This window comes from Mesocricetus auratus, unplaced genomic scaffold (genome assembly GCF_017639785.1).
Source record: "Mesocricetus auratus isolate SY011 unplaced genomic scaffold, BCM_Maur_2.0 Super-Scaffold_100008, whole genome shotgun sequence".
Lineage (NCBI taxonomy): Eukaryota > Metazoa > Chordata > Mammalia > Rodentia > Cricetidae > Mesocricetus > Mesocricetus auratus.
The window spans coordinates 43,873,844-43,896,036 of record NW_024429192.1 but is presented as its reverse complement, the minus strand read 5'-3'; the positions used below and the strand labels follow the sequence as shown (position 1 = coordinate 43,896,036).

The following is a 22,193-nucleotide window of genomic DNA, read 5'->3' as shown; positions in this document are numbered from 1 at the left end:
AACACAGCAGTCTCGGACAGAGAGTGTAATTTTCCATAAGGCATAGCTTGCATTTTAGCCAAGCATACTTTGCTGAATCAAAAACAGGGAAATTTGCTCTAGAGTGGACCGAATTCTACAGATGAAGTGATTAGAAATGCCTAGAATTTAGTGCACTTGCAGTACTGACAAGTCAATATTTCCTTTTTTTTTTAATCTTCCAGGAACTTTGCTAGTTATTTATAACTTAAAGCTTCTGCTGAGTGGAGAACCAGAGTTGGATGTCACAACTGACAAAGAAGATATACTAATGGCCGATACTCTGGAGGAGTGAGTAATATGTGTGTCTGGAAAGCATCGTTCCCAGAGGTTGTGGGCTGGAGCTGGCAGCACTGCATCCTGACTCAGGCCTGAGGCACTAGCCTCACCACAGTGACAATTTGTTTTATATAAAATACAAAAGGAAATTAGTCAAGACAGGTGGTCCCCAAACAATGCTTGAGCCTCCCAATGACCTGGGCAGCTTCTTGAGTACATGACCTTAGACCACATAAAGACTGTCATATTCAGACTCTCTGGATAGCAGGGCTGGAAAACAATACATTCCAGATGTTGTTCAGGCAATGTGGGGCTCATCAGATAAGACTTAGGAAGTTCCTTAATACTATACCCTGTTTCACATATATCAAAGTAATGATCAGAGTTCATTGTTAATCACAAATCAACAAGGATGGGTAGATATTCGTGGGTCTGCAAATAGAGTGGGGAGCAAAAAAGAATATAACCCAAATTGAAATAAATATGATGAGAAGGCAATTGAGAGTTTTTATGCCCAAGATGACATTGTATGAACTTCCCTTTGCACAAGAAAAATCAATTAGCATAATCATTCTTGCCCACTAAGGAACCAAGGTAAACAGAATGAGAGGGTACACAGAGAACATACATGTGGAAAAGAAGGTACGTGTGGAAAAGAAAAGTCCTAGGAGAGCAAGGTTGCTATGAAGTAACTTACCAAGGCTCGCTAACTGGGTTATGCAACTTTTCAGTGTCAGACTTAAGACTAGAAGAGACTTGGAAAGCAACTTAAGGGGCTGGAGTGTTGGCTCCATGGTTAAGAGGGCTTGTTGCTCTTCCAGAGGACCTGAATTTGATTCCCTGAACCCAAGTTGGGCAACTCACAGCTGTGGATCACTCTGGCTCCAGGCTATCCAATGCTCTCTTCTGACTTCTCCATGAGCATGCACACACAGATACACACACACACACACACACACACACACACACACACACACACACACTCACATGTATAACACGAAATGAAATAAATCTTTTAAAAAACAAAATAATTTATTACAATTCAATTTATGTGTTATTGTTACCTAATCTAAACTTAAATTTCTTACTAGCTGGGTTAAGTCCAAGGAAATACATGAAAGCACATTTAGTAGTTCTGTTTAATCCACTTTATCCCAAATAATACAGTTCCAGTCTCAATATGAAAAAAAAAACTCATGGGATACCTTCTACTCTTCCCTTCCATACAAAGTCTTTTATTCTGGAGTGTGTCTTCATATACAGCACACAGGAATTTGGAGTGGCGTCCCATAGCGGTAGGAGCCCGTAGTTACTGTACTCAGTAGAGTGGTTTTAGACTGAGACCATGTGACTCATACAAACACATCAGATTAGCAGACAGCATCTTTTCCTTTGCCTTTGAGGTCTCTCTCTTTTAGTTTAATGTTTGATAACACATATTTGGGTTGTTTTTGTAATTCTTCCACTGTATATTTTTTCTCAGTTCCCAACAGGTGGACTTCTGGATAAACACAAATAGGGAGGATCTTGTTCATTTAGGGTAAAACACATCCAGTCTAATTGCTGTTGTGCTGGGAACCCCATTGCCAGCATTAATAAGCCAATATCAGGCCAGAGGCCAGAGTTGTTACTGGCATTACACCACTCTCCCTACCTCCCGCCTCCCCTGCCCTTCTGTTTAACAGTTGCTTCCAAAACTGATATTTCATGCTATTTAAAAGCTTTGAATACAGATTTTCAAATAGTTATCTGTCAGAGTGCCTTGGCATTTCAACATTAATGCCAGAAGACAATACATTATTAGAGGAATAATTTGTCAGCCTAAGTTTAGGGAGAAAGTTCTTGCTGTTTCCAGATTGTCTAGTGATGCCTGAAGCTTCTCAAGGCATTTATGCAGTTAATTACAAAACAAAGAAAATGAATCAACCTAGGATACCATATGGTTTCGTGTAGGGAAACTGACGAGAGTTTTAAAATTTTATGTTTTTTTTCTTGTTTGAGCAATTTTTTCATAATTCAATCACAAGAAACTTTTCTAAGATGGGATTTTGTGAAGAAAGGCTACTGCAAAGAGCAGACATGATTTCTGTACCCAGGATGCAATGCTCCATAGGTAGATGGACCCTAGTGGTGGCTCTGAGAAGGGACAACAGCACTGGCTCTTTATCTGTAATGCTGCCGTTCCCTCCTCTAAGAGTTTAAATTTAAAGAACGCATATGCTTAATTTGTTAACTGTGTTTGCCACAAAGCTTAAGAGGTAGTGGGGGTGCTCAGTGGGTTCTCACAATTAATGCCAAATGCCGCTTGGCAGGCTAGAAAACAGCAGGACCAGAAGAGCAGTCATGAAGGTTTCCTCCTGAGCCATCACTTATGGCTTCTGAAAAACATCCTACTAAGTGGGGGTTCCATCCTGCTTTGGAGAACAAGTGGTCTGCGGTACAGCTATTCATTTACATTTCTTTCTCTGTGCTTACTAATCACGACATCCCACTTCAGCTGCTGGACAGCTTTACGCACCTGTCCAAATTAACAGTCAAATCTCAGAACTATGGAACTTTCAGTTTCAGAAAGCTGGCTGATTTTGAAAATAATTTAATTTTTTATGTAGAATTTGAAAATTTAAACTTTTAAGCTCCTATTAGACTCGGAGAACAGGCTTTTCCCCATTATGTACTTTCCTTCATTTTTTGTTTATTTGTCATGTAGCCCAGGCTGGTCTTTACTTCACTATGTAGTTGATAATGACCTTAAACTCAAAATCCTCCTCCATCCACCTCCCAACTGTTAGGATTGCAAGCATGTCCCGCTGAGTCTGGGTTTCCTTTTTATTTTATTTATTTATTTTTGGTTTTTTTGAGACAGGGTTTCTCTGTGGCTTTGGAGGCTGTCCTGGAACTAGCTCTTGTAGACCAGGCTGGTCTTAAACTCACAGCGATCTGCCTGCCTCTGCCTCCTGAGTGCTGGGATTAAAGGTGTGCACCATCACCACCCAGAATTGGGTTTCCATTTTAATTCATTATAAAATCTGTTGTGAAACAACGTTCTTAAAATTTTAAGAAAACGGATAAATTTACATGTGCAGATTGAATTTTTAGTATTGGATTCAAGTGTTTTATGGAGTTACTTTTCATTATTAAATTAACACCCTGTTAATAAACTGCATTGGTAAGCTATTATGTGGTATTGGCAAGAAAGATTTAATAATGATTTCTCCACTCAAAGTATTTAAGAGTCCATATTTATTTGAGTTGCCAGACTGTACAGTTGAACCTATGGATAATGGTATTAGTACCAGCATGGCATGCTATTTACAGATAATGCCAAAATAAACCTATTTGTGCTGATAGGTTTAAAAAATTTTTTTAATGTATATCATATATTTAACTTGCCTTGCCTCCCTTTCTGTTCAATTATTTTCTTAAATTGTCTACTCAGGTAGACAATTACTTGGCCAAAGAGTTTGAATGTGTGTGCTGTTTTTGTGACTATTTCATGCTGATTTTCAGTGTAGGAATCAGAGTCTTTATCCTTTTTCTGTGGATCGAGTCTGCAACAGCAACAGTGAGGCAGCAGTAGATATTTGTTCCATGATGACAGTAACCTCACAAGATGTCCTTTACCAATGGGGTTGACCTGCCATCTGTGGTGTCCAGTGACTTCGTGACATCACTCTGAAGATGACTAATTTTCACTTAAATTTTTAATCCTATAATTTTTTGACATTATAATGTAAGTACATCATTTAACCTTTCCTTTTTACCTTCTAGTCCCTCCCATGTACCTCCTCTTGCTCTCTCTCAAATTCATGGATGTGTGTGTGCACCTGCATCTGTGTACTTCTAAACATATAAATATAACCTTCTCAGTGCATATAATATTATATATATAAATAATATATATCTATACTAGTTTTTAATCTTTAAAAGTTATTTTATGTGTTGGGTGTTTTGTACTCTGACTGTTGTCCAGAGTATAAAAGAGGGTGTCAGATCTCACTAAGCTGAAGTTATAGACAGTTATGGGGTATCATGTGAATGCTGGAAATCTAACTCATATCCTTTGGAAGAGTAGCCTTGGTTTTTAACCACTTAATCATCTCTCTAGCCCTATTCTTTTGTTTTTGTTTTGAGACAAGATCTCACTACATGGCCCTGATTGGCCTTAGAGATCTGCTAGCCTCTGCCTTCTGGGCAGTAGGATTAAAAGCACCCATCACAACACTGCAATCACTTAAATTTTTGTTGTTGTTATTGTTTGTTTTTTTTGAGATAGGAACTCTCTACAAAGCTCTGGCAGTCCCAGAACTCACTATGTAGACCAGGTTGATCTGTAACTCAAAGAGATCCACCTGCCTCTGCATCCTGAGTGTTTGGATTAAAATTTAAATGACATTGTTGATATACATCTAATCTAATCTATATCTATCTATGTACTGAGCAGAGTTTCAGAATATAGGTGATGAAGAGGTTTGCATTTTATCTACCACACATTAACTTAGACTTTAAAACTGTTAGTAGAATATATTAAGGGAGAAAAGGAATTAGACATAAGTTCTAAGTGATGAGCAGAAAATGGGCCATAACAGTTGTGTTAGTGTAATCACATTAACTTTAAGCAATGTTCTCTGAAAGAAGGAGACATGAAAAAAAATCTTCATAGGAATTAGGGAAATGGTTCACTTGGCAAAGTGCCTGCTGCCCACATATGACACTTAGGTTCAGAGTTTTACACAGAACCTGTGTAAGAAAGCTAGTGGTGGCAGGACCCGAACACTTGGGGGGACAAGAGCAAGTGGATCCCACAGCTGGCTGGCCAGTCTGTCCCATCAACTGGCAGTGGCCAGACTCAGTGAGACTGTGTCTCAAAAACAAGCAAGCAATAAATAAGGTGGAGAGTACAGAGAGGAGATACCTAACTTCTACTTCTGACTTCCACATACATATACATACCCACAAACACACGTGTGCACGTATACAAACACACACACACAAAAAATCTATAAAAATTTGAAAGAAAGAAGTGAAGAGTTAGATAGAAGGAAGATAGTGCCAAAACTGTTAAAGAATAGAAATTAAGGTTTCTCTGCTGTGTTGGACTGTATTCACTAATTAACATTGGGGGTTACTTTTGGAAGTCTAGACCAGGTTCCATATCTCAAACCACTTTTGTAGACCGTCATTCCATATCAAGTAGTACACATGTGATTTTTCCTCTTCTGAAGTGCTCCATTTGTGCAAAGCAAGTATTTAGTAAGTCTCATCTCCTTCTCCTTGCTAGCTGTTAGTAGCCTTTGGTCTCAGTTACAGATAATTAAAACTTAGTGTCATTTCCAAAGATGCTGCACTGACTAGGAACAGTAAGACTAAGTAAATGGAAGATGACCAGCTAATAGAGGTGCTTACTTATATCCAGTGCCACTTGTTCCCAAGTGTGTGGTTTGTGTGGATTGTCACCTACCAGATCTACAGCATCACGTTTTTGTTTCAATACCCTTCATGCAAAGTTCTGTGTAGCTACCAGATACGGAATTATAGCCTCACAGTTCAGATGTTTTCCCTTAAAGGATGCAGAATCCTTTCTGTGAGGATGAGGGTGGAATTCGGTTTTGTCATGTGCATTTGAAGTAGATGATGGGATACGCCACTGAACACTGGATCTAAGCATTAGGTTTCTTCATTGTCTTTTACACCATCTTCTTTTTCCTCACCTGGTTGTCTGTAACCTGTCCCAGGGTCTTTAGCCTTGAGGCAGAAGGTGGGACAGGAATGGAAGGAGTTGTTTCAGTTAGTATACAGATATAATTTATTCAAAAATATTTGAATCTGTGTAAATATATAAAGTAATGAAAAGTGTTTCTTTCTTCTCACACCAGCTCTCCCAGCCTCCCTTCTACTGTAGAAGTTGTTCAGTAACTTGGGGTTTTCTTTGTTCTTTCCTTTATATTCTCTTGAGACAGAGTCTCACTCTACAGCCTAGGCTGACTTTGAACACAAGATCACCCTGTCTCAGTCTCCATAGTTGTCTTAGGGTTTTCATTGCTGTGGTAAAATCATGAACAGAAGCAATGTGGAAGAAAGGGTTTATTTCAGTGTACAGTTCCATATCACAGTCTACTCAAGGGCAGAAACTCAAGGCAGGGCAGGAACCAAGAGAAAGGAGCTGAAGCAGAGGCCGTGAAGCAGTGCCGCTTCCTGGCTTGCTCCTCGTGGCCTGCTCAGCTGCCTTCTTAGGTATTTCAGAAAGACCTATTTAGGGCTAACGCTACCCACAATGGCCTGTGACCTACCACATGGACCAATCAAGGAACTGGCCCACAGGCTTGCCTCTAGGCCCATTTCATGGCAGCATTCTCTCAGCTAAGGTTCCATGCTCTCAGCTGACTCGACTTTGTGTCAAGTTGTGAAAATACTAACCAGCACACAGGAGTGAGTGCTGGGTGACAGGCATACGCTACCATGCTCCCCTTTGCAACTCGAACCTTGGAGTGTATCTCTTGTTTTTCAGTATGTGTCAGTTTAGATTAGATTTAATTAATCACTTTTACTCTTTAATTTTTATTTGAAGCCATCTTTTGGTTACACAAATATGTCTTGTCCCTAGTAATGCAATTTCTGAGAGCAGTTAGAACCCTCTACAACATATATGGACAAGTTTAGGTTTTATGACTTCTGCAAATGTTTGCTATGTTTCTGAGTAATAAGTTATATTTGTTTCAGATTTATACAACTTAAAGTGAACCTTTTATTAAAATTAATATCATTGCTTATCAGCAGATGCTTCTACTCTGTTTCAGTTTGTTAGATACCAGCCAGCCTTTCAATACCACTGCTTTCTGACTATCCCTGCTTCCTATGTCTTGTATGATGATGTTTCTCATCAAGGCTTTTGTTTGTTTGGCTTACCACTTAAAAACAGCCAGAAACTAGCCTTTTTTGCTGTTTCTTGTGGTGCTAGCATTCCATGTAATTCACATTTACTGTGGCCTGGCTATGCTTGGGTTTACATTTCACATGTACTGTACCCCTTTCATAGTTTTTACAATCTTCGTTTATTTTAATTGTTATTTTTGTTCTGCCTTACTTTCCTGTCTTCCCTTTTGTAAAAACATAGTAGTTTTTTGTTTGTTCGTTTGTTTCTCCAAAGGAGAACACTTATCCTGTCCCAAAGGTTTGCAAATGAGCTGCTCTGTTTATTATTTCAGTGGTTTGCCTTTGCATTCAACAAACAGGCCTAAACTTGACATTCTATTATCTGATGGTAGACTTCATTTTTTTATTGATGTCATTTCAAAGGTATAGAATGCTCTCACATCCCAGGCTTTTGGAATTGTCTAGGATTGTAGTTGCACATTTTTTACAGTGTTTATCAAATCATGAATAAACAATTATTTAGGCTTAATTACATGACTTATTACTTCTTTCTGCATCCCTCTGCCTCTTCCATGTCATCATCTGCATTCTTTTGTTTATTGTTCATTTGTTAGAAGTAAACGTTTGGACATCTGCTTTCCTAAAAGCGTCCTTTTCTTCTCACTACGAAATTTATTTAAATGAAAATGTTTCCTCAAAAATGGCATACATTAAAAGTTAGCTTTCTTTTAATTTTCTGGAACCAAGTTAGTGAGAAATTTCTGGCAGGTGTGATTATTGAGATCTTCTCCCCTTTCTTTATTAAGACAAGGACTTTCTGTGTAGCCCTGACTGGCCTGGATCTTTCTATGTGGACTAGGCTGGCCTTCAGCTCAGAGAACCACCCACCTCTGCTTCCTGAGTGCTGAGATTAAAGAAGCACTACCATCATCAGTAATTATAATTAAGTAATTAAGCTTTTTAAAATCACCATTTTCTCCTCTACCTCAGGTATCTATAAGCCTTTTTCTGGACCTTTTATAATCCCCACTATATATAATCTGTGGGTGATATGTGTTTTATTCTTAATACTCAGTTAATTTACATTGGTTCCATGTTCAGGAAAGATCCTCGTGCACCCAGTCAATCATCTCCTGGTCCACTCCCCTTCATCATATCTGGCTTGCATCATTGCTGCAAACTCCCATTGTCACCTGGACTCTCAACATTTGCCCTTGCTCCTCTAAATCTGTCCCATGCTGCCGAAATAGCCATTAGTCCAATCTTTTTCAACCTTTAAAACAAAACAAAACATCTTCTGTGGCTTCCCATAAAACTCTGAGAGAAAGCAGATTGTTCTGTAGCTGCCCCAATCTGTCAGGCCAGCCCCGACCCCTAGGCTCTCAGGCCTCACTAGCAGTCTTCTGTGGGTTTCATCAGGAATCTAATATATGTGCTCACTCTGACAACCTGATTTTATATCTTCATTTTTCAAAAAACTATTCCTCGACCTAATGGTCTGGCCTGCCAGTAGAGACATTAGGGTTAATTGGATGTCTAGGAGATGTTGGTTGCCTAATGATGTATAATTTGTTCTATGTATAGTGATAGACAGGATCAGAAAATGGGGCTGCCAGATCATTAAATCCCAGTCTGTATGCACAGGTTGAGACTGGAGTTTATGTGCCCATAGGTGGTTTGGGAGAGCTATCGATCTGGTGACAAGTTACCTGTAGTTCTAAACTTCTGTGTTTTTATGTCTAAAACAAAGCTGCACAGCATCTGGTTTATGAATGTTGTGGAGATAAAATAGACACAGCACCTGATGTGTGGGAAATCCCAGTGCCTTTTACTTCCACTCTTGCATTGCACTCCCCCCATCCTGAACCTCTTTCTGGCATTTGCTATCACAAGCTTCGTTTTTACACTAGGAAAGTAAGCCAGTGTCTGGTACATGGCAGGCAACAGATGGATTACTTAGGTGATTAATGGGCATTCCATTGTCTGAGTAGTTCTCTAAGGATATGGTAGATACCAAGGCAGGAAGGCAGGAGCCTTAGTGGTAGCTGCCTTCTGTCCCTGAAGATCACTGGGGATCTTTATTAGAATGTGAGAGGAACTGTGTTACCATTGCAAACTCTTCCATTTCAGACTCTGAAGGTCTGATCACCTCTAAGGCATCTTTCCTAATGCTTGCTTGGATCACATGATCCATTGCAGCCATTTTGGTTTACATGTGGGTTTCTTGTGCAGATAGTACCTTCAATGACTTAGTATCTTGTAGACATCATTAAATATCCCAAAAAGTTAGGACACTGGCTGAAAGAACTGACCCTAAGAGAAGGAGAAGGAGGAGGAGGAGGAAGAGGAAGAGGAGAAGGAGGAGGAGGAGGAAGAGAAGAAGAAGAAGGAGGAGGAGAAGGAGGAGGAGGAGGAGAAGGAGGAGGAGGAGGAGGCTTGTGGAATTGACTGTCTTTGATAAAGGTCCATCTCATCCTTAGAACCCACATGGCTGAGGCTCTCAGACAGCTGAAGAACTCCATCCAAACACCAGCTTCCAGACTGATGACATAATACAGAGAAATAGAGTGTCCTCTGCCATGTTTTGAAATTAGGTGCCAAAAATTGCCAGCAGTTTTTAAATTGACAGTCAATTAGGCAGTGTTCCATAATGATGTTAGTTTACATCTTCACCAAGCTGGCAGGAACAGATCAGAGCTCCAGCTCCAGATTGTTCTAACATGTTGCCCGCCACCCTGTGGTGATCTCAAGAGAAGTGCTTTCATTACCCCATTGAGCTTAGGATTTTTCTTTGAAACTGCCTCTTGCAATAGACATTTCTCTTAGGTATAATCTACCCTAACATTACATTCAGTAAGTCTGTTCAAAGTTCAGAATTTGACTAGTTAAACATATTCCTGGAACTTTTTGTGTTCATGATGATATAGACTTGTAAATGTGAAGTATAACAACTTGTCTGAGATTTTGAGGGAACACAATTTTGGTTGTGATATGTAACTATTTTATACATGACAGACGGCAACTCTGAAGTAATAATATCAGTTAGTGTTGTGCCTGGAATGAGGAATCTTAGTCTAGTTTCTGTTTTGCTATAGCAGAATACATAAGGCTGCCTTATTTATTTGGAATAGGTTTACTTAACTCATGGTTTTGGAAGTTGGGAGACCTGGGATCATGGGCCCATATCTGGTAAAGGCCTTCTTTCTTTTGGGATCTTTCTACTGGGTCCCAAAGAATCAGGTGATACCACATAGTGAAAGAGACAGAGCCAAAAGTGTTTCTATAACAGACCCACTCTAGAGATAACCATTAGCCTGTTAAGCCATTCATATACGAACATATGAATGGATTGTGATGACCTAGTTGTTTCTTGTAGATTCCATGGTGTCACATTTCTTAATGCCACCCAATGAACTTTAAATTTTAATGTGAGTTTTTATGGGGCCATTCATACTGTAGCGCAGGCATAGCTCAGTTGATAGCCTGAAAAGGGAGTCTGTTAGCTGGTTTCCTTTGTGGCTGTTTGTAGGGATTAGCTTTCTATTTCTAAACACTGGTGAACCGGTTCTCCCTCTCTCATGTTCCTCTCCTTTACTTATCACCTGGCAGCTAGGTCTGCCAGGTAGTGACTTCAAAACTTCATAGAGGGAAGGAGTCTGGGAGCAGCGTTAAAGAGCCTATGTTCTCAAATTCCACTTCCAGGGGATCTGAATCAGTGGATAAATATAAAGGCGAGACCTGGCTGCAGCATCTCTGCCTATCATCCATGTGCGTCTCCTGTTCTTATTACTCTTGAGCAGCTATACTATGCCAGCAGAAGCCAAATCGCAGACAGACTCAAGTCTAAAAGAGAAATTATTTTCAAGAGAAAAGAACATTGGTTCTAATCTGCACCTTCCCCATTGTATTTCTCAGACTCTGTGGCAGGTTCAGTCTTAAAATAGCCATCTCTTTACTCCTGTTTGCCACATGACTCTGTGTGGGGAGGGCTAGAGATGGGGGAGAGTGACTCTCTTCAGTTTCTTATCAGAGTCAATTAAATAGAAATTGAAGAAAGAAAAACACACAGTGATAGAGATATAGACTCCCCTGGCAAAGCCTGAGGAGACAGAAAGCAAGGGCATTTGTGTGGAAATGAGGCAAGAAAAGCCCTTGAAGACATGTGCAATGCAGGTCCTTACAGAGACTAACAAAGCCGTTCTTCTGAAGGTATCCTGACAACTGGGCGTTTGTATGCCAGCCCCTCAAGTACATGGTTTTATTCATATAATTTTATAGCATCACCACTGAAGATGATTTTCCATGCAAAGACCTCGTGATACAAGGAATGCTCTGCTGCCCATTCTGAATTAAACAAGGGAAATCTCGAGTGATCATTCATACAGCCAACATTTATTTAATGCATGAGGTCACCAACCTTATGGAATTTACAGCCTGATGGAGAGGCAAAAACACACAAGCAGTGACAATTCTAAGTGTCAGTTGCTGAGACAGGAGGTGCAGAAGGAGGGAAGTGCAAAGGCGAGGGTCTTACCACTCTGGAGGGTCAGGAAGGACTCAAACGAGGTGACATTTCAAGGATGCATCTGGAGAGGTCCACAGGAGCTAGCTAAGAGTGAACAAGAAAGACACATGTCATGGGCTGGAGATGAGACAGTGTGAGCCATGTTTGGGAACTGAGAGTAGTTCTAAAAGGCTATCCAAGCTGGGAAGAGGTGAGGCTACAGGGTTAACTGATCTAGAACATGAAAATCTTTGCAACCTGTATTTAGCTGTTTTCTTCATACTGCAGACTGCAAACATTAGAAGTATCACTGTTCTGCTCGTCACAAACAGGAACTGAAGAAAACATGAGCGTGGAAAAGCAATAAGGCTGCACTGATCTTCAGAAGAGCTGGCTAGTAAGGTTGGCCCAGGGCTGGCTTTTGATAACTCAAGTTCCCAGCACTGATAGAAACCTTTAATTGAACTGATGAAGGTGCCTTGCTCTGGCTAGACTGTGAAAACAACCTGATTTTGCTGCTCAGTTTTAACTGCCCACTTGTCACAAACTAGAATCACTCAGGAAGAGTCTTAATTTCGAATTATCTATAGCTGGTTGGCCTGGATGCATGTCCCGGGAGAACTATCTTGATTGCTAGTTGATGTAGGGAAACCCAGCTCATTGCAGGCAGCACCATTTCCCAGGCAGAGATTCCCAAAGCATATGAGACAGGGAAAAGCTAGCTTAAGAGGAAGCAGGCAAGCAAAGATTCATGTGTTATATCCTTACTCTGGTCTTGACAGTGGATGCAAAGCTTTAAGTCCCTGCCATGACTTCCCTGAAATAATAAAGTAACCTGGAGATATCAGCCTCAAAATGTCTGTCTTCCCTAAGTTGCTTTCTGGTCAGGATCTTTCTCGAAGCAACAGAAATAATGCTGGGGTAATAATGACTTACACCAAAAACCTGTTTTCCTCTGGCATTCTGGAACTTAGACATGCCATAGGTAGCAGGTGCTCATTCTACCAGATCCCTACAAACCCAGACCTTGTATACTGAGTTGTTGAGGAATTTCCCTCAGATGGGACACAGTGCATATGTGCTGCACTCTCATAGCTGGGGATGATGGTACTGTGTGGACCTTCAAGAAAGGAAGATGTTGGCTTTGGACACTGTGTTCACAGAATGCACATGTATTGAATCATTGCTTTCCAACATGAAGCAGTATTTTGGGAGGTCATGTAAACTCTAGGAAATGAAGTCTCACTGGAGGAAGTAGGTCATTGTGAAGGGGTTCTTGGAGGTATGTCCTGTTTAGCTCTCTGCTACCTGATCAGCCATGAAGTGGAAAGCCACATGCTCCTGCCACCATTTTGCTTTTTCTAAGTGTTTGGGGCCTAGTGATCATGGAGTGATGTCTCTGGAATCAGGAGCCCAAATAAATCCTTCCTCATTTAAGTTATTTCTGTCAGATTATCTGGTCATAGAAATGAAGAACTGATGTAAATGAAAAAAATGTAAGAAAGCTGGCCAGTGGATTGCTCCAGACTTCCCGACTTTCTTCTCAGCACTGATGAGTTTCCTTATTAGAGATCTGTGATAAATCTTAGTCACGAGTCCTTCCTGTGGCTTGTCTCACAGAAGGCAGGTCTTGATGACCCCTGACAGGCATGGTGTGAGTATTTAGCTGTAAATATTTACTGAATTAATAAATACAGCACCAACAGGTAGAAGTGTTATCTAGGCATAGTGACACATCTGTAATCCCAGTCCTAAAGAGGAGGAGACAAGAAGAGTACAGAACTAAAGTTGTCCCGAGGACTGGAGTGGTGGTGTACACGTTTAACCCTAGCACCCAGGAGGTGGAGGCAGAAGGATCTCTGTGGGTTTGAGGAAGGCCAGGTTTGAGCAAGTGGCAGGACCACACAGAGATTCTGTCTAAAAAAAAAGTCATCCTGGGCCTCAAAACAGAAGTATTACTGTTCATATGTATTGTTCATATATATATATATATATGAACGCTCCGTGTGTGTGTGTGTGTGTGTGTGTGTGTGCGCGCGCGCGCGCGCGCACGCGTGTGTGTAGAAAGTGAGGGGTAGGTATCTGTGTATACCAGAACTTGTTTAATCACTTTGAATTCTCACCATACTTCTGTAGTTCACAAACTCTGTTCTAAATGATGCCGTTGTTTTTGCTGGGAATTGAACCAAGGACTTTGTGCTTGCTTGGCAAGCACTCCACCTCTGATCAACATCCACAATCTCTCTGAATCATTCTTGACTTTAACCATCAAATGACAACCGTCATTTTGAGAAGTGTACAAATAAGGAGTTCCCAGCTTCTGGGCAATTTCAAATCACACAGAAAGGATTTCAACAATGGCAGGATACCTTGGAATGTTTATAGCATCACAAGAACTACTACTTTTCTTGCCCAACGGAAGAGAGACTTCATTATCTAACCCCTGCGGAACTACATGAAACTGCATTATCATAGTGCAATACTGTAATGCAGATAGTTTCTCTCATTACATTAAAAGTGTATTAGTGGTGATATACATATGTGTATATATATGCATGAAAATGCTGTAATAAAGCCATTACTTCGTATGCTAACTTAAAAATAAATTAAAAAGTGCATTGATATTTATGGCATAACAGCCGCATATTAGATACTTTGAAATAACTTATGTCAGAAAATTTGAACAATTGAAAGGAATTACCTATCTTTTATTGAGCTTCAGATGGCTTCCAAAGGAAATTATGTCTTACCAGAAAAACCGTGGGTTACTTAGGGCTTCACCTTCAGTTTCCAGAATCCCTTGGAGTTCTGCCCTTGGACTGAGAACCTGCTGAGCAGGTTCTTCAGATAGACTCATACCTCCCCATCTCATCATCTCTGCCTCCGTCTGGACCAGGGAGAATGGCTCCCTGTTCTCTCTTTAACCTTGGAGTCTTTTCTGTGGTTTAGAATCATGGAATGCCCACCCCTTAACCCTGGCTCAGCTTGCTTTTGTCTGTTTCTTGTCTAACTGGAGAATATTTACAGCTCACAAGTAGCAGATCTAATACTTAAGATCTGCTAACAGGCACAGGTGCTTCCCAGCAGCATGCACTTTGCCACAGGAGTTTTCCCCAGGCTGCTGAAACTGTTTTTGCTCTTGCCTTGCTGTCTTTCTATCTTTTTTTTTATTTTTCTGTTTCCCTTCTTTCACACATAATGTTAGCCTCCTCTCAGCTGACCATAAATACTTACTCTAATACTTGTTGTACACGGGGAATTCAGTTTTCTATGTCCCTTTCATAATTCTGAAAGCAAACGAGATATTTTCTCATTGTATTTCTCTGTTCACAACTGCTTAGTGGGAATTCCTTTTGTTTGTGTGAGCCTACAATCTCATATGTTTAAGAATGAAGATTACATTGTTTATTTTCTTAATTTTGTTCTTCTGGGTCACTTAAAGTATATTTTCTGTGAGCCAGGTGTTGGTAGCTCACGCCTTTAATCCCAGTACTCACTTGGGAGGCAGAGGCAAGCGGATCTCTGTGAGTTCGAGGCCACCCTGGTCTACAGAGCGAGTTCCAGGACAGCCTCCAAAACAAAACAGGGAAACCTCTGTCTTGAACCCCCCCCCAAAAATATATTTTCTGTGACTGATATGTCTTCTTAGAATTGGTTAGTTGCCAACAAATTTTAGTTTTAAGCAAAGCATGTTATCTATGGTTGTCTGCTGTTGAGAGGCTTAGTGCAGTGAGTGTTGTAAGATTTGCTGGTTTTGGCAGCATCGTTAGTTCTAGAACAATGCTTCTCAGAGCATGCAGGTTATATGAATGAGAATGAGTCCCATAGACTAATATGTGTGAATACATGGTGCCCAGTTGGTAGAGCTGTTTGGGAAGGAGAAAGAGGTGTGACCTTGTTAGAAGAGCCGTGTCACTGGGACTTTGAGGTTTCAAAAGCTCAGGCCATTCCCAGTTAGCTCTCTCTGCTTTCCTTTTGTGGTTTGACGATGTAATCTCTTAACTGTTACTGCAGCCATGGTGTCTGCTGCTTGGTGCCACACTGCCCCGCTATTTTGGATCCTTATCTCTCTGTAACTTCTTCCTTAAGTAAATTACCTTGGTCATAGTGTTTTATCACAACAGCAGAGAAATAACTAAGACAGAGCTTAGTAGATGAACATTTGATTATTTTTCCTTCCAGAGAGAAGTGTACCCTCCACCTTGTGACCTTTGGCATTCTCTGTTTCAGGCTTCCAGAGAGACGGTCTTTCAGAGCCTACACAGCTGTTCTGTACTTTGATCCTCGGATGAGAATATTTATTCAAGCCAAAAGAGTTCAGACAAAGCACTTATGTTATTCTCTTTACAAACCCAGGTAACACATTTCCTTTGGATTATTCTCTTAGAGTTTTTACATATAAAATTGATAAAATGCCTAAGATTCTCAAAATGGAGTCACTGATGGATGGTAAGCATTTCACATCGTTCTCAGGGAAGACTGAACACTGCAGGGAACAAGCTAAGCATGGTAAGGGCCCTTAACAGAAATTGCTTGTTCACTGTAGTGTGTTAGTTTTGATTGTTTACATGCAGAGAACACAGTTGGGTGTGTTTTCTGTTTACATAGAATATTTGAACTAGTAAGCTTCATACGCTATTGTTACATACAATGATGTTCTCAGGATGGGTTTATATGATAGTGATACCACAGGATTTTTACCACTTAATGGTGACACATGTGTCTTAATGTTGTAAGTACGCTCTATGGCTAATGACACAGTTCCCAGACTAGTATACAGTATCCCTATCATTAAGCAACGCATGACATACATTTATGCATGGTATACATATAGAATGAGCAGACAAAAAATATCTGGTCAGCCAGGCGTTGGGTGGCACACACCTTTAATCCCAGCACTCGGGAGGCAGAGGCAGGCAGATCTCTGTGAGTTTTAGGCCAGCCTGGTCTACAGAGTGAGTTATAGGACAACCTCCAAAGCTACAGATAAACCCTGTCTTAAAAAAACACAAAAAACATTGGATCCATTTATAATATTTATATGTATTAAATGTTTTCTTCATTTTAGTTATTTTTATTTTATTATTTTATGTGTGTGGGTAGTTTTACTGCATGTATGGATGGATATGTACCACTTGCCAGTAGGACCCACTGGGGTCAGAAGAAGACATCGGATCCCTAGAACTGGAGTTAGAGACAGTTGCAAGCTGCTGCCATGTGGGTGCTGGCAATTGAACCAGACAATGCTCTTAACCACTTAGCCATTTCTCCAGCCCCTTATTTGATATATTTTAATGTAAAAGTTAAGCTTGCATTTTCACGATATGGAATTGGTCTTACCCAACTATTCATGCAGTCACAATGATCTTTTGTTACTTCTGCTGTATTTTCTGGGTTGTCATTAATTTGTACAAGAGATTAACATAATCTGAGAGTCAGACTGGAGAGATAGAAAGGAAGAGTAATTCTCGCTTAAGAGCCTTACCATCCACTGGCAGAGACAACGCTTGCATGCTGGCTAAAGATGTACTTTTTACCTGTATTATTTTCTGCAGTGATTCTTTGGGGTTTCATTTTGTTTTAAATCATCATTGATGTTAGAGATATTCACAGAACACAATCTCCTGGTTATTTTTTTTCTAATCCAAATTTGGTGCTCCTTCCCCTATATCACATTAACTTTTGATAAAAGACCTTCACCATCTATTATGTTGTCATGGTGTCACGAAAAATCAGCTTCTAGCCTGGGGCTTTAAAATTCCTCACAGAGATGTGATATTAAAAATACAGATCACTTTGATGATTCTGTGCCCTCACTAAACACCAGTGGATTTCTGTTTATACTGAAGATCATCTTTTAAAAGTAAAGTGTGCACAGGCTGAGACCTCATCAGGCTGTTCATTCCCTGGTAAATATCAGACAGTTTTTCCTTTCTATCAGTTTCATTCTTGTGGGAGGTACCCAGGGTCTCCTGGATCAATCAGCTAGTCTTTTCAAATTATTCCTCTTAGTGAGTTTGGTTAAGAAAAATGTTCAGACCATTGGAAAATGGATTTAAGGACATTTTAGTAAGCAGAGTTTTGCAGCCTGAATTACTTTTGTGAAACAGTTGCCGTTCCCATCCCAGTATGTTTGCATTTACCTTCTGAAGTGACGTTTTTAGCTCTATACTGCCAGGAAGCAGGCATTTTGCAAATCTGTGTGTGTCTGTGTCACTAGCTTCTTTCCTTCATCATACTCTCTCAATATTTTCATTAGTAACTTGATTAAAAAGCCAAGAATGAATACTTCTTCAGTTCATAGTTGACTCTGGCCTAGTGGAGATAGATTGTTAAGAGAAGCTTTTTCCTTGTGAGGAGCCTTCCCGCCCGCCTGGTTCCAGATCCGCATCAGTCCCAAATAAACACACAGGAGGCTATATATTAATTATGAAGCTGTTGGCCTTGCTTGTTTCTTACTGGCTAGCTCTGACTTAGGTAATTACCCCATAATTGTTAATCTAAGTATGTCTCTTACCGGAGAGGTTTCCGGGCTTCCTACCCCAATGGCGTTACATCTCGACTCTCTGTGTTTCTCCTTCCCAGAGTTCTCCTGGACTCCTAGTCCCTCCTATCTTGGTTCCCTATAGGCTCAACAGTACTTTATTGACAAATGCACAGGACTTCCCCCAACATCTCCTCTTTTCTGTTTAAACAAAAAGAAAGGTCTTAACTTTAACACAGTCAAATTGTGTATAACAGAACAGTTATCAAATAAGAACATAATTACAATATTTTAGCAAGATTTAAAGAAAATATCATCCATCCCATCCTTGTGAGTCCAAAGTTCTATATGTATCTTTTATCATAACTAAGGAAAACTATAATTATAACTATCTATCTTCAACTTCATCAAAGACCACAGAAGGATAATATATAAACACTAGAAATGACAGAGACATCTTGCCACCTGGACAGTCACCCAAAGTTCCTCTGTAACGTTGGGGCATCCATATTCAGCCCATAGGCCACAGTGTGTCTGGAACACTTCTCAGCAAAGCAGGAAATTTCAAACTGTCCATCTGCATTGGCAGTCTGTCAGTCATTTTTCTGTGTCCTGCAGAAAGTCTGGTAGAATCTTCCATGAAGCAGGAACCCTGTAAGACTGAGTTCAGCAGTCACTTTTCTGTGGGTCCTGCATGTCCAGTTTATACAGCAACAGTCAGTCTAGGCAAGAGCAGTTTCTTGCCCAAATGGCTAATCTTGCCATGTTGAAAGCAAACTCCATATGAGTTTTGTCGATGCCCATCTTCCTCTCAGACGTAATTGGTGCTGCCAGGAACAGACATTTCTCATTGTCAAGAAAAACCCTAAACCATTTTAAATGCCATTTTCTGAAGGTCTTTGAGAGGTTTGAAGACTGTTTATCTATCTCAAATATATTTCTGTATATCTAGAAAACCTAACTTACCTAACTATAAATTCTAAGTAACTATCTATAGTCTGTATTCAATTATGCATTATGTTTTAAAAGATCAGTATAAGCACAATACTTAATCAAGAGGAGAAATATACACATCACAAAATTGACCTTGAATTTATATCAATAAATGAAAAACAATACCTATGCCATAATTCCCTTTTTTACCATTAAAAAAGATTGGCTGTGATCACTAGCCAATTATAAACAACCCCATTTAAATGAAAACAAAGATTTATAAACAAGATGGGAATTAGGACGTCGCTCATTCCAAACTGCTTCCTGCTGGAAGGGGGCACTGTTCATACCATGGGGATCATGACAAAACTCAGAAACCTGTATAAGTCCATATTTTCGGGGTCTGTAAGACTGCATCATCTTAGCTGTTTCAATTGTTGGAACATCTGATCCACTGCTTCCGGGGGTCTTGGTTCGTCAAACCACAGAAGACTGGAAGGAATCCTCAGCTTTTCATTTTCTGTGGAAACATAAACTAAAACTCCTTTTTCCAGTAACATATCCTTATACTTAAATTTTGAAGTCAAGGCATTTTTAAAAGATAGAAGTTGGATTAATTCAGCAGCATTTATAATCAAGTGTACTTTAGTTGTTCCTTCCTTAGTAATGAAAAAACTCAAAAACACAATAGCATACAGTATCCAGACTTTCTCTGTATTTTCCATCTTTACGTGGCTTATTTATTTATCTATTATTACTTTATTTATTTTACTTTTATTTATTTTTCTCTGAGACAGGGTTTCTCTTTGGAAGTCCGCCTACCTCTGCCTCTGGAGTAAATCCTACCGGCGTGTGCCACCACAATGCCAGCTTTTGTATTTATTTACTACTTTGCCGTTTCATTTTCTCTCTCAATCTCACGTATATTTTTAAACACACTGTAAACCTTTAGAGGTTTTGTTCATCCAAGTCTGACTTTACTATAAATCTTTATGTTTTTCTGGCCACGTGTCTTATCTGTAAAACCGTGGCTGTTTTAAACTGCCGTTTCAAGATGGCGGGCGTAAGCGTGACTCCAGCTTACTGCCTCAGTCCATGCCGACATCCAGCAAAAGCTGTCACTTCCAGCTGTATGTACACACCTTTCAATCGTTAGCATAGTCTCTTAAAACAACCTTGTTGTTTTTGTTTTTGTTTTTGTTTTTGTTTTTGTTTTCTTTTTATGCCGAGTCAGGAAGACTCCAGTAAGCGAGCTGCGTGAATCTCAGCTTGTGGCTAGCAAAACAGAGCACACCTGAGAAAAATGTTGCTACCAAAATCTGTGCTTCTCTCTGTTCTTCTGTTTCTAAAATTCCTTTAAAGCTTTTGTTATTTTGCGTGGAAATTTATGATCCCACTCCTGATCCCCATTCTGTAAAGAGAAGCTTTTTCTTTGCTAGCTGCTTTGGTTTATCCCTTTGCCAGCCGCCTGGGCTCTGCTGCATTGTAGTCCCCAAATAACCACACAGGACTTCCCCCAACAATAGATCATAAAAGCAATACCAGAAACTTGGTGTGAAATAGTGAATAGATGGTGTAATCGACCCATAATGTTGGTTTTATTTCATATCTAAATGTGGTTGTGGAACTTAGTCGTACAACAGGATAGTCATAGAGCCAGTCAACCATGCCTACAGGGAGATGTCCAGAGTCAGATCCTTTTGGAGGGACACATGCCACTGAGATACATCTCTTTAATGGAGAGTAGCTATCTGGAAGAGACCATTGATAGGCCTGTGGGTGGAGGGGAGAACACTGTTGTGTGTGAACATGAAAGGCTGCCATGCCATTGATAGAATTCTGGGATGCAGACCTGGAACAGTTGAACAGAAGACAGAGCTAGTCCAGCATGACATCGTTAGGCTGTTTTCACAGAGAAGGGATGCACATCTGACCTTTCTCCATCACTGCTTGTACACCGGTTTTCTGAGAATCAAGTAGAGGAATCCCTTACAGCTGCTGCACCTTCTCCTCACCCTAGAAGAGGTGGGTGTTTGTTAGGACAGCCCTAGCCACTGAGCTAAGAGGCCTGACCCAGGACATACATATATCCTGTGGCCTCAGATGAGGGACTAAGATACTAAGAGCTGGGGGAGTACTTTCCCTGTCCTCCAGTGCGTGCACATTACTCCAGCTCTTTTTCCCTGAGACTTCATTAGCATGGAGTGGAGGGAAGCATCAAGAATTACTGGCGTGCTGGAGGCTTCCATCTCTGGAATGGAGATTTGAACGACAATTTATTTGTCTATGAGAAAGGACAGATTTGCCACCTCAAAATTTTAGAAATGCATGCAAAGAGTGTGTCTAAGTTGTCATAAACAGTTCTAAAGTTGCAGTTGTAGACCAGTATGCAGATCATCTGGGATCAGTTTGTTTCACCCAATTTTCTGCCTGTTACTGTAAATAAAGCACCAATGCAGAGTTGCTACCTCTAGTGCCACCTTTACTTTGTACAAAAGAAAAAAAATGCTCGAATAGTTCAATTCACATTCTTTGAAAAATTGCTTCATTGTTTAAACAATATCCCCTTAATTTCATTTTGATTCTGAAATATAATCTGACCTAAAATGAATGATTCAAACCAGATAAAGTATATGATTAGAACCTGAGTTTTAAAAGCAAATGATAATTTCAGGATACGGTCACCAATAATTGTATGCCTTCAAACTTAGGTTTGCTGTTCTCCCAGTATAGTAGAGACTAATTTGGACTACACCAAGGTTATGATTTGAATGAGCAATATTCAGTATAAAAAAGAAATCAAAGGAACAGACTGATTATCACTTCACCTTAGATTTTATTGGTGTTTCTTATCTGTGGCCAATCTTAGCTTCTCTCAAAATGGACATGGAGGTTAGTAATGAGAACTACAAGTTAAATCTTAGGATAACTGCCCATTGACACATTTCAGTGCAAGAATATAGGATGCCATTTGGTTTTGCTGTTGCTGTGCTAGAGTGAGAGCCCAGGTCCTTGCACAGTCTAAGTAAGAATTCTCCCCCTGAGCCACACAACCATCTCTCATACTTAGGGTTTCTGTTGCTATGAAAAAATGCCTTGGCCAAA

General features: G+C 40.1%; 1 protein-coding gene across 1 annotated transcript in view; it reads left to right on the top strand.

The window, feature by feature from the left end:
• The window catches only part of Morc1 (MORC family CW-type zinc finger 1), a 167,369-nt gene that overhangs the window by 40,543 nt on the left and 104,633 nt on the right, over positions 1–22,193 (top strand). Inside the window, exons 8-9 of the mRNA XM_040750317.1 lie at positions 204–309; positions 15,902–16,027. Coding sequence (XP_040606251.1) covers positions 204–309; positions 15,902–16,027 — 232 coding nt within the window. The remainder of the gene's footprint in view (positions 1–203; positions 310–15,901; positions 16,028–22,193) is intronic.